We start from the raw sequence: 12,425 nt of genomic DNA on the forward strand, positions 1-12,425 counted from the left end.
CCCGGGGGTGCTGCTGGGTCTCAGCGCCTTGGGGCTTCAGCTGCTTCTGGACTGGAGCCTCCAAGGTGCATCCTCCATTTTCGGTGCTCTGCCTAGCGTGAGCTGAGCTGCTCCCTTTCACACTGGTGCTCCAGTTGTAGCGTGTCCGGCAGGGCTGGGGAGGGGCTTGGCTTCCTCCGCCTAGACTGTGGGGTTACGTGGGGCTGGTACACCCCGGCACACGCTGCTCGGCCTCTTCTGTCTCCTCCTTCCCGTGCAACAGCTGCTTTGCCATCTCACAAGAGATGGGATCAGTGGTGGGCTCAGTTGGCTCCTGTTGGCCTCTAGATGTCTGGAAGAGGGAGAAAGGGCAGGAGCACAAATTAGAAAAACAAAACCTTCAAGCACGGTGGTTTTCCACTGCACAAAACCACCCCACTTTGCTAATGTTCATTTGCAGCTTCCCGGAGAGCTGGCATTTCTTAAAGAGAGCACCCAACCCCCGGCAACCGCTACTACCCTGGGGGCTGGCAATGGTTAAAGGGAGTCTGGGAGAATTTCTCCTCTCTCCGCCTGGCACTGATGAGTGAGGGAACCACATGCGAGAAGCTGTGTGAATGTCGGGCTCTGTGCGGTGGGGTGAGATGTCCTACATGGTGCCCAAAGGTGGGGTTGTGCTGACTCTGCAGTGACTTCATTCCAGGGAGAGAGATGTCAGAGATCAGCTCCAGGGTGCTGCCCTGTAACAGAGGGTGGCAATGGGGCAGAAGTGGGGCAATGGTGCACTCAGGAAAGGAGCAGGGCTAAGGGGGGCCCGAGCTGCAGCCCCTAAAGCCCCTGTGTGCTGCGTTCCAGCCGGGCCGGCTCTGCCTGGCTGGGGTGGGGGCGAGGCGGCTCCGCGCGCTGCTCTTCCTGTCCCCCCACAGCCATGTCGCCGCGATGAGCACTGCACCGGGAACCTCTGTCCCGGGGGCTGCTCTTGCCTGTCGGCTCTGCCCTCCCTCCGCGCGTTCCCCCGCAGCTCCCATGGGCCGGGAATTGTTAATCCGGCCCTGGCCCTACTCCCCAGCCTGTTCCAATCCTGCTCTTGACTCCTGACTCCAGCTCCAACCCTTGGCTCCCCTCGGCTCGACCTCCACCACTCTGAGCACGCGGCCCCAGCGCCCTTGCTCCAACCACTGGGCCCAGCCAGCCGTGCTTTGGCTTCTGAACCCAGCGACATGGAGGAGTCGTTCACCGCACTGCTTTCCATGTGTATGGCCCTGCCCTGGTCAGCGCTGGTTTTCATCCACCATGGTGCTGCCCAGTCACATGGCTTGATTAGATCCCTTTGAACTTCTTCAAAGTCTCCTCTAGGCTGATTAATCTGCATAATCTTGTGTCATCTGCCAATATCCACCTCGTTGTTCAGCCCCAGTTCCAAACATAAGAACATGAGAAAGGCCAGACTGGGTCAGAGCAAAGGTCCATCTAGCCCAGTATCCTGTCTTCCGACAGTGGCCACTGCCAGGTGCCCCAGAGGGAGTGAACAGACAGGAATCCTCCAGTGCTCTATGCCCTGTCACCCATTCCTAGCTGCTGGCAAACAGAGGCTAGGGACACCAAAAAGTTGATAAGCGCCTGGTGTACGTACCATAGCAGGACAAAGAGCTCTTCTGTGTCGGTCCCGGTTCCCTAGTCAAATGCAGAACCCGACACGAGATTTACAAGCTTCTGCAACCATTTATAATGTCTGTTGAGGATGTACCACGTGGTCCTGTCAGATTTCAAAGGCACTTCCTGAAAAGCTGAAACCAAGAGGAAACGGGTTGAAAAGCCTCTGGTGCTGATGTGCCTGGTGCCTAGGAAATCTCCACTCCCGATGGCCATCGCCCCCTGCTATTAGCTCCCCAAGAGTCTAAGGGCACAAGAACAACAACTCCGCTCCTCCCAAAATAGCCCTGCACAGAGAGGAGACCCCGTTCTTGTCACTTCCCCCTCCGCCGGCCTACACCCGTACACACACCCCTACACACAGATGGTTGGGGGCACTTGTTCTTTCGATGGAACAGGAAAGTGACAGCCGCAGCGACATTAAACCATCCAACATTTAGGCCGAGATCCACAAAGGGATTTAGGCTCCTAATGTCTACTGAAATCTTTTGTGGCCCTGTGCCTTCATTCCTCAAGAGGTCACAGGGAGAAGTGTTTCCCATGTGCCCTCATGGGATTTCCTGTGAGCTGATGACCAATCTCGGAGGGAATCTCCCTGGCCTGCAATCACTCCATTACAGGGAGGGCAGGTGATGAGGGTAATTGTCATCATCATCATCATCCTTAATAACTACGGCTCTTTTCAATACTGTCAGGCCTTCCATTACAGACTTTCAGACCTTTATGAAGACACTTTCCCCACACAGCTTTAAGGCAACGTCTAGACTAGGAGCTAGAGATGGAATTCCCCTGCTCCCATACACATATTGTGGTAGCTCGATGACGCTCGCATGACCATCCTTCTTCCTTAAATGCTGTTCTCAGACAGAGAGGGACCTGTGTCCACATTCAAACCTGTGTTCGGGCCCTGTGCTGCACCCCTGTACTTCCCACAGAGGCACAAACACACAGAGATCTTTCCTTACCTTCATACAGGCGGAAGATGCCATCTTCATTCACTGTTTCAGACAACAAATCACAGTAATGGTGGATAGTATTTCCTAGACATACAATGAATACAATGGATCTCATTACTTTTCAAATCCTTCGCTGAAAACTGCTGAAGATGCAGCCATTTCCCCAAGACAGCCCTTCGGAAAATTAAATACATTCCTTACATCTCTTCACAAAGCACATTAGATAAAGCATCAGATGCCCAGCAGTTACTGAGAAGCTGATTTCTAAAGGAGACTGAATTCACATCAAACCAGCATGATGTGAATTCAATCTCCCCTAGGTGCAGCCAAAGAGCTGTTGTGGGCAGGGGAAGTTGGTGCAGTCGATACAGCTAAGTTGCTCCCTTCATCTTGGAATACATGTTAATTCTCTCTCTCTCTCTCACACACACACACACACACACACACACCGTTTTAGGATTCTGGTGCTGTCGGAGGGAACAGAGCAGCTGTCTAGAAAAGGGCTTTGAAGGAAACATTTAAGAAAGCTGAAGTGAATTTGCTCTGCTTACCAATGAACAAGGCTGCAGAGTGTCGTATTGTTGTCTGTGAGCTTTCCAGGTAGTCTAGGGCCTGGAACAGGAATTTGGGGATGTGGCTCTCGTTGTTCTGCATCTGGAAAGAAAGAAGGAAGAAATGCACAATATACAAATGGCATATTCTCCCCACAGCGAATAGTCCAGGAAAGCCAAAGCATATAGCCAGGGCATGGCAACCGCCAATACGAACCCATACACCAGAGCAGCACCTCTCTGAAGTCACTGTTGTGTTCTCCAGAACCTCCGCTTTCATTTGAAAAGACAAAAGTTTGGAGGTCTGACAGTTGTGGAGGAAACTGTCAACAATGGGAACGGATTGTAACTCCTGCAGAAATGAACCAGCAGAGAGCCTGGAACAGAGTCTTGCAACCCGACCGAAGCGGATGGGTCCTCAGGCTGTGGGGTTAGAAAGGTCTCTCTCAAGTCCCCATTCACCCCTCTCAAGGCACAAGGAATTCACCTACCAGGCACTTCCCGACACTCTTCAAGAGCTGTGAGGAGCCATCCCAGGCCATGCTGCGGAACAGCGTCTTCAAATGAGCCCAGCCGAGAAACACTGCGCAGCGGAAGAGCGTCAGTTTACATCGCTGCAAGAGAAGGGGAGACCAAGAGGGTTCTCACTGAGAGAGGGATAGTGTGGGGGACACTGGACCTTCTCCACCCCTTGTGCTGTGTGCTGTGAGGATGGATGAGGCACGAGGCTCCAGCATGGAGTGAAGCCGGGAGGAGAAGACTCTGCTTGGGCAAGGGGCTCTGGCGATGACTGGAGTGGGGGCCCCAGGGGATTCTGGCTCTTTGCTCTGAAGGAAATAATGTCCGTGGCACTTACCAGTGTCACACTCTCCTCCTGGTCTGCAAGATGCAGCAGCAGCGGGAGCAAGCAGTGGATGATTTCCTGCTGCACGAGGGCTTTGTCCGGGTCCTGCACCCTGCTCACCACGTTGCCAAGCAGTGAAATGGCAGCTGAGCGCACACTGCCCCTCTCCTGGCAATGACACACGGGGGGTGGGGACGCCCGGTTAAAGCCAGGCAGTATCAGAGCAGAACGCGACAGAGTCATAATCCGCCCGCTGCTCCGGTTCCCCCGTGTGAACTGACTTGGGTGGGGGGAGCAGGGCGGACACCAGGCCAGCGCCATAGACATCTTGTGCAGGGCCTGAGACCCTGGGCAGGACAGCGCAGCCCCAGGGTGTCCCAGAGGCAGTTTCTGTCTGGAGAGCCTAGAATCCTAGATAGGGAATTGGTTAAAGGGGAGACTACAACGGGTCCTACTGAAAGGTGAACTGTCAAGTTGGAGGGAGGTTACCAGTGGAGTTCCTCAAGGATCAGTTTTGGGACCAATCTTATTTAATCTTTTTATTACTGACCTGGGCACAAAAAGTGGGAGTGTGCTAATAAAGTTTGCAGATGATACAAAGCTGGGAGGTATTGCTAATTTAGAGAAGGACAGGGATACCCTACAGGAGGATCTGGATGACCTTGTAAACTGGAGTAATAGGAATAGGATGAAATTTAATAGTGAGAAGTGTAAGGTCATGCATTTAGGGATTAATAACAAGAATTTTAGTTATAAGCTAGGGACGCATCAACTAGAAGTAACGGAGGAGGAAAAGGACCTTGGAGTATTGGTTGATCATAGGATGACTATGAGCTGCCAATGTGATATGGCTGTGAAAAAAGCTAATGTCGTCTTGGGATGCATCAGGAGAGGTATTTCCAGTAGGGATAAGGAGGTTTTAGTACCGTTATATAAGGCACTGGTGAGACCTCACCTGGAATACTGTGTGCCGTTCTGGTCTCCCATGTTTAAGAAGGATGAATTCAAACTGGAACAGGTACAGAGAAGGGCTACTAGGATGATCCGAGGAATGGAAAACTTGTCTTATGAAAGGAGACTCAGGGAGCTTGGCTTGTTTAGCCTAACTAAAAGAAGGTTGAGGGGAGATATGATTGCTCTCTATAAATATATCAGAGGGATAAATACCAGAGAGGGAGAGGAATTATTTAAACTCAGTACCAATGTGGACACAAGAACAAATGGATATAAACTGGCCACTAGGAAATTTAGATTAGAAATTAGACGAAGGTTTCTAACCATCAGAGGAGTGAAGTTTTGGAATAGCCTTCCGAGGGAAGTAGTGGGGGCAAAAGATCTATCTTGCTTTAAGATTAAACTCGATAAGTTTATGGAGGAGATGGTATGATGGGATAACATGGTTTTGGTAATTAAATATTCATGGTAAATAGGCCCAATGGCCTGTGATGGGTTTTTAGATGGGGTAAGATCCAAGTTACCCGGGAAAGAATTTTCTGTAGTATCTGGCTGATGAATCTTGCCCATATGCTCAGGGTTTAGCTGATCGCCATATTTGGGGTCGGGAAGGAATTTTCCTCCAGGGCAGATTGGAAGGCCCTGGAGGTTTTTCGCCTTCCTCTGTAGCATGGGGCACGGGTCACTTGCTGGAGGATTCTCTGCTCCTTGAGGTCTTCAAACTACAATTTGAGGACTTCAATAGCACAGATATAGGTGTGAGGTCTTTTTTAGGAGTGGTGGGTGAAATTCTGTGGCCTGCATTGTGCAGGAGGTCAGACTAGATGATCATAATGGTCCCTTCTGACCTAAATATCTATGAATCTATGAATCTATGAATCCCAGAACCCGAGAAGATTTGGGGAGAGGGAGGGAAGTCTGCTGGAGACTGGTCTGGGGAAGGGGAGAAGCCGCTGCTGGAGCCTTGCAGGGATTCGCTGCTACAAAACACAGCATTTCTTTTGCTCTTCGGTGCCCCTGAGAGCTGGGCCATTCCCGACCCACCTCTTTCCTGCTGAGAATCTCCACCTCTTTGGGGGCCTGTGTTCTCCAGACAGCTGGGTATCTGCCCAGGGCCAGGCCCCCTCTCCCCCAGGCCAGGCTGCAGCAGGGGCTAGGAGCATGGCGCTGAGACTGAGCTTTGGCGAGAAGAGCTCTGACAGGGAGGTGGCTAAGCAGGACATTCCCCACCCATGGCGGGGGAGCTCCTTGGAGGCTCCATGGCAGGCCTGAGGGGCGGGAGCCAAGGAGATGGGGAGAGAGAGACAAGGGCATCAGAGACAGGTGGAGGGGGGGGAACGGGCTTCTCCTGGGGTTCCAAGCCTTACGTCATCAATGAAGGGGCGAAGGCTGACTGCAATGTCCTGGGAGATGGAGCCAAGCCCCTCCCTCTTGAGGAGGTAGATGATGTCTTGAGCTTTGTGCATGGCCTCCTTGACACACCCTCCATCCCGGTCACAAAACCTGGCAACGGTTCCTGGCAGCTGGGCCTGTAACCATCTCACCTGCAGGAATGAAGAAGGCAACTCATTACTTTCCGGGGTGACAGCCTGGAGCACGTGCTGCACCACTCCCGCCTAGGAGAAACCACGGATGGCAGAGCCCCCCAACGGGGCAGAAAGTCGTTCTCCTGTCACTCTGTGCCAGCTGCTCACTGTAACCTTTGTCGTTGCTCACCCCACCTCCCCCATTGCATCCCATCTGCAATCAGGGCTCCGCTCATGGGAGCAGGGAGCACGTCATGCCTTGATTTGCTCAGGAAAGCACCTCCACCATTTGAGGGCTGTGTGTTAAACAACAAGGGTTATGTGGGGATCTGGCTCTCGTTTCCGAGCTATTTGAGAGACATCGGCTTCCTTGGTCCCCTGGGCAATCCACGCCTCTTACCTTTTCTGGCTGGAACACAATACTGCCAAGGCCTCGCAGACTGAGCTTACATATGACGGGATTTGTGTCCTTGGTCCATTCCATGAGCTGCGCCCGGAGCTCTGATTTTGTCAGCACTGTGTCAATGGAAGGACTCTGGAGAAACTGCAAAGAGGCAAATCAACATCAGGTTGAGGAGCAGAGGTCTTCCTGGGGGGTCTGTTCCCTGGACAGTCGTCTTTACCAAAGGGCCACTTACTCCCACCCAAAGTCTCTGGTGCGTAGGGAGCCAGTTGCTGCTGTTTCAGTTGGTTCATTCCCAAAAGTTGGACCCATGCACAGCTCACAAATCAGCCCCCAGGGAAAGGGGCATCTCCAGGCCTCATTGAGCGCCATGCAGAGACCCCTGGGACAGAAGAAAAGCAGAACCTCAGAAAAAGGTGAGGAGAGAAGCATGGTCTTGGGGCACTGGAGAAACCTCTCCTCTTGTCCCATAATCCCATCGAGGCACATCCAGCCAGGAGCAATCTCACCCTGTCTCTCCCTCCCTCTCTTTGCCATGCCCCACAACCATCCTTGTGCAGAGAGGAGCTAGCTGGCGGTAAGGCTGCTGAGCTGCTGACAATGTGCCCCAGAGCTTACTGGCCTGAGCTGCTCTCCAGAAAGCCCCCTTGTGCCTATCAACTAATGTATCTCACCTCAATACAGAAAGCCATGGCAATTGTTCTCTGCTCCTCCTCCCTCTCACTCTGGACGATGGTGATTGCCTCTCTGAAAACTGCAGGGAGCTGAGGGTTCTCACACTCGATCATGGCTCTGGAACATGGAACAGAAAGTCCCTTGTGATTTTCAAGGGGGAGAGAGAGTTCCTCTCCAGTTGCTGGGCTGAGCTGGCAGCCTGGAACAGAGAAATATTTCACACGGAAATCCCATTCCCAAGAGAGACCCAGTGAGGAGGAAACTTTGGGCTCCTACCTTGCAATCAGGCCAACACCCTGTGAGTAGTAATATCGGGAGGCTATCGTGTCCCAACCCTGCTGAAACTGGATGATGGCAAATTCCTTCCAGTAGCCGGGCATGGAGAAAAGAGTCTTCACAGCCTCCACTGACGTGCTAAAGAGAAAAACCAGTCTCAGGCAACGAGATCAGCCCCAGGCATGGAAAATCTGCACAAGCCCTGGGAAACACAGCATGGTCAGCAGTAGCTAGCCTCCCCGAGGATAGATCCAGTGTGATATCATGGTGCTTCCCTGCCCAATGGGCCCTGTCTACACTGCAGTTTCGTTGAGTTTCTAACCAATTAGTGACAATGTAGCTTCTTAAGATGATTGGTGTCATCACTCCCTATGGCTGAATACTTGACTCTTTACTGTGACAGGTAACAGGACTCAAGCTGGCATGTGGGGTCGGGTCCTCAGTTGGTGTAAGCGAGCAAAGCGATGTCAGTTTACACCACCTGAGGTGTCTTCCGGCGCTCTGGTTTTCCCGTGTAGATGGAAGCCCCTCACTGTGCCCACAGAACCAGATGAACTGGTCCCTCTTCCTCCTGCCTGCCTGTGAGGCTGAGATCCTGCAGGGTCTGGCCCCATGTGCTGACGGTGTGGCTCTGTCTGCGTTCGGGGACGGAGGCCCCCAGATTTGCTCAGCAGACAGTGATGAAAGCACTGACCCTTTGGCGGGTGGCACAGGTGGATGGATGCACAAACATGGCTGCTGCCTGAGTGTGTGGGGAAAGCAGCTGGCCTGTGGACGGCGTCAGATGAGCGAGTGTGACTCACAAGAACACACGGCTCTCAACCCTTTTCCTCAAGAGAGAGCTGCACCCAACTGAGCCTGGGCCAACGACAGCACCCGAACCACCGATGGCCATGAACGGACCCCAGGTGTTTAGCAGAACAAAACTGTTCTTCCTTTTCCTTTCAGTCATTACCTTAGGAGACTGAGGCAGCTGGATCCCTCCTCGGGGCTGGATGTCTCGCTGGCCATGTAGGTCCCTGGCAAGCGCAGATCCATCACAAACTGCACTTGCCTGACACAGAGGATGAGCAGCTGGGGATACATTTCCAGGATGGCTTCTCGGTATCCCCAAAGGAAAAGGACCTCGTAAATGGTCTTCATGGCCTGGAGGGGGGAAAGAATTTCACTCAACTATCCCAATCTGCCCCCTGCCCCCATTGCCATTTGCGACTGTCCTTTTGTCATGTCTCATTTCCTCTCCAGCATGTTACAAAAGAGGATTGGCTCCTGAGAGGGGAGGAGACATTTGGAAGCTCCTAAACCTTCCCCCATTGCTGGAACGGAAGCAGGATGGAACCCTATGGAAAGATCAGAAGAGTCTGGGTGACGTTATTCCCCGTTATTTCTCTTAATGGTGCAGACCCTGCGCTTTGGCTTTCCAGCCGTGACTGGACGGGCTGAAATCATCCTGAGGAGATGCGTTCTCATAGGCCCAGTGTTTCTGGCCCAGTCAAACGTACTGGACATCTCAAGATCCCATGCTGGGAAGGTTTCTAGCCACAGTTTACAAAGCCAGAAACCTGGATACTTCCAATAGACGCCCAAACTGCACCTGCTCACTAAAGGGCCATCTAAAGCAGAAGACGACGGAGCCAGGGTACCAACAGAGAAACCACTTAAGATCTGTAACTTTTACCTGGGGGAAACTTTATTTACACCTCTTTGGTTTGATTGGAAGTGGCCAGGACACACGAAGGTCTGATCTACACGACAGAGTTAGGTCAACACAAGGCCACTTACCCAGCATCACCCTAACTATGGAATTTCCTTCCCATTGGCAGAACTGCCCCTGGGGGCCAAGTTCATAACTCCACGTCCACAAGGGGCAGAGAGTCCAAGTCAATGCAGTTCGGTCGATGCAGTGTCAGCGTGGACACCGCGTCGTTTATGTCAACTGACCCTCAGGAGCCTTCCCGCAATGCCCCACCCTGACCGAGGAATCGCGACAAGCGCTTCTGGTGAGGACGTGCGCTGCTGGCACCAGGGCTGGCTCCAGCTTTTTGGCGGCCCCAAGCGGAGAAGAGAAAGAAAAGAAAAACCCGATTGAGCTGCCCCCGAAGTGGCGCTGAAGAGGAAGAGAGGGAATGAAGGACCCGCTGCCGAATTACCGCCAAAGACCCGGACGTGCCGCCCCAACTTTCTATTGGCTGCCCCAGGTCCCTGCTTCCTTTGCTGGCACCTGGAGCCGGCCCTGGCTGACACAAGCAGCAAAGTGCAGCCGCACCCAAGGGATGGGCTTGCTGTGGCGGCTGTGAGCCGAGGGAGGTTAGGTCAGCTGAGCTGTGGAGTGGAGCTGTGGCCTGAAGCTCAGAAGGGGCGAAGCTCACACACAGACACACACACACACACACACACAAAGATGCACCATCCTCCCTGCGGTGGTGCGTTCGCAAAGTGACATCTCAAATCTCACTTACAGCCAGGGACACATAGCCGCTCTTCTCCTCCCGGCGTCTCTGCTGGAGCTTGTCCAGCAGCTGCCGCAGCACCTCCCTGGTGAGCTGGGGTTCTTCACCCAAGGCCTTCCACAGCTCAAGGGCACATCTGCAGAGTCCGAAACAGAAGTCAGACCTTCCCTGCCTGGCCACCTCTCGCCCTCCCCAGGGAGAGGCTTGCAATGTAGGCAGGAAAGGCATCTCTCACTGGAAACACCGATTGGTGTGGGGAGGCTGAGGCTGGGCAAGTCCCTTCAGAGAATGTTGTATTTATTCAACGCTGAGGCTGAGGCTCGGCAAGAAATTCAATTTCTTTCATGCTGCTCTTCAATTTGCTCTCCCATGTGACACAGATTTGTCTCTGGGCAGTGCAGAACAGCATTGCAGAAGATGCCGAGGAAAGCCGGAGTTGTGACCTCTGGCTAGGGTCCAAGTTGGGTTTCACGGCCCCTCGGGACATGGGGATTGTGTTCTAAACACCTCAGATGGATGACTCTGCAAAGTGACCAGCAATAACCAGCAGGACTCAGAGTTTACACCATATTGAGATGAAAAGAGGCACTCACCCCTCTCAGAGCTATTACTGCCGGCTGTCTGCAGACTCAGGCAGGATGCACTGCATTTACGCTCTGGTCATGTGTGGATGATGTTTTGTCTTTTTTGCAACAATAAGCCCTGGAAATTTCTGTCTTCAGAGATTTACCTCTGCTGCACAGCTCCAGAAGAATGAGTGTATTTTTTGACCTATTCCTCAGCCATGGAATAACTAGGGATCTGACGACAGGTAACAATCCTGCCCTGGTCTGCAGAGGATAGACAGATGGGGCTCATGGGCCATTTCCATCTCTGCCTTCTCTCATGCACTAAGGAGCAGCCAGACTTCATGAGCGAGGGATGTTGAGTGAGCCCCAAAGTCATTTATTGGCCCTGTACTGGATCTGAGAGGAAGTGGGTGACCCATAGAAATCAGGACAATGCTGGAATTCTCCAGAAAACTGGCACGTCTCCATCCCGGGGAGTGCAGGAGGAGGGGTTGGCTCCTCAGCGGCTGGGTTTGGCCATCTCCTCTTAGTAAGCATGGACAGCTCTCCGCACAGCAGGAAACTCCCTCCAACTGTGTGAGCCCCACGGACCCTTCCCGGCCTGTGGCCTGTCAGTGGGAGCAGGAAGAGAAATAACAGACTGAGGTGATAACAGAGCAGCTTCCTACCTGTGCGATGACAGCGTGTGAGCCACACAGGTCAGAACCACGACCTGGGGGTGGGAGCGAGCCAGCAAGGCCGTGGCCCTCAGCGCTGCTTTTCTGGCTCTGGGATCACACACGTTGTCGAGCCAGATTAAGATCCCTCCCACGACGTCTCCAACCTGAAAGAATGCCAGGAAGTTGAGGGATGGATTAATCAAAGAGTGGCCTCCTCCCAGAGAACCCCTCCTGGCAGCCCTGCAAGCCGCCTCTGACCTCAGTTTCCCATCTTGGCTCCTCCCTAATCTGAAGAAAGAGGCTTTGACAAGTCCAGGAACCCCAGTCTTCCGCAGGTCTGGTTTAGCACCTTAAAGCTCAGAAACACACACAAAAGCCTTCCCCAAAACCTAACAGGGGGCACAGCCGAAACTCCCCTGATGTCCCAGGGCCTTCCCTGCCATGGCAAACTGCTCTCAGCCCTGCTCTCAAAGGCTTCCCTGCAGGAGCCTTTCCTCAGTCTCTGCAGCTTCCTGTTGCTCTTTCTAGCACAATCAGTTCCTCCAGACCAGGGGTCTCAACCTAGTTTCCATTGTGGGCCACATCCAATCCTACCTGTTTGGCCCTGAGGATGTCCCATGGGGCGCAGCTCTGTGCTGATTGGGCCGCAGGCTGAGAACCACTGCTCCAGACCCCAGAGCCCATCCTAGAGATGGCAGGCCGGGCTAGTTGGATGGGGCGAGCCAGCTCCAGGCCCCAGCCCTAAGGAGAACCTCTGTGCTGCGGGATTGTAAAACCTGCCGTAACAAATCTTAAAGCCGGCTCTCTACCCTCGGGCTCAGGCTCTGGCACCAAGAACAGCAGTGTAGACGTGGTGACTTGGGCTGGAGCCCAGGCTCTGAAGCTCCCCTCCTCCCTGGGCTTCAGAGATCAAGGTCCAGCCCACACCCA

At 53.3% G+C, this 12,425-nt stretch overlaps 1 protein-coding gene and 1 long non-coding RNA gene across 2 annotated transcripts; both read right to left on the reverse strand.

The window, feature by feature from the left end:
- Nucleotides 1–247: 247 nt before the first annotated feature.
- On the reverse strand, nt 248–2,673 carry LOC144929141 (uncharacterized). Its single transcript, XR_013634453.1, has 3 exons — nt 2,598–2,673; nt 1,613–1,766; nt 248–331 (listed from the first exon to the last, which is right to left on the reverse strand). It is a non-coding gene; the product is annotated as an uncharacterized LOC144929141 (long non-coding RNA).
- A 4,849-nt stretch (nt 2,674–7,522) lies between these two features.
- On the reverse strand, nt 7,523–8,903 carry LOC144930940 (maestro heat-like repeat family member 5). The gene is made up of 3 exons (XM_078854719.1): nt 8,773–8,903; nt 7,818–7,955; nt 7,523–7,658 (listed from the first exon to the last, which is right to left on the reverse strand). The coding sequence occupies exons 1-3, from the start codon at nt 8,901–8,903 to the stop codon at nt 7,523–7,525; spliced, it is 405 nt and encodes a 134-aa protein (XP_078710845.1).
- Between the last annotated feature and the right edge of the window lie 3,522 nt (nt 8,904–12,425).

This window comes from Lepidochelys kempii, chromosome 11, assembly GCF_965140285.1.
Source record: "Lepidochelys kempii isolate rLepKem1 chromosome 11, rLepKem1.hap1, whole genome shotgun sequence".
Lineage (NCBI taxonomy): Eukaryota > Metazoa > Chordata > Testudines > Cheloniidae > Lepidochelys > Lepidochelys kempii.

What these genes read in the sequence shown, in the direction of transcription:
- LOC144930940 (XM_078854719.1), bottom strand. Translation starts at nt 8,903, where the DNA reads ATGTATCCCCAGCTGCTCATCCTCTGTGTCAGGCAAGTGCAGTTTGTG. An exon ending in AGCTGCCTCAGTCTCCTAAG is followed by an intron (nt 7,956 to 8,772) that starts GTAATGACTGAA and finishes TTTTCTCTTTAG; the next exon opens with CACGTCAGTGGAGGCTGTGA. An exon ending in GGTGTTGGCCTGATTGCAAG is followed by an intron (nt 7,659 to 7,817) that starts GTAGGAGCCCAA and finishes TCCATGTTCCAG; the next exon opens with AGCCATGATCGAGTGTGAGA.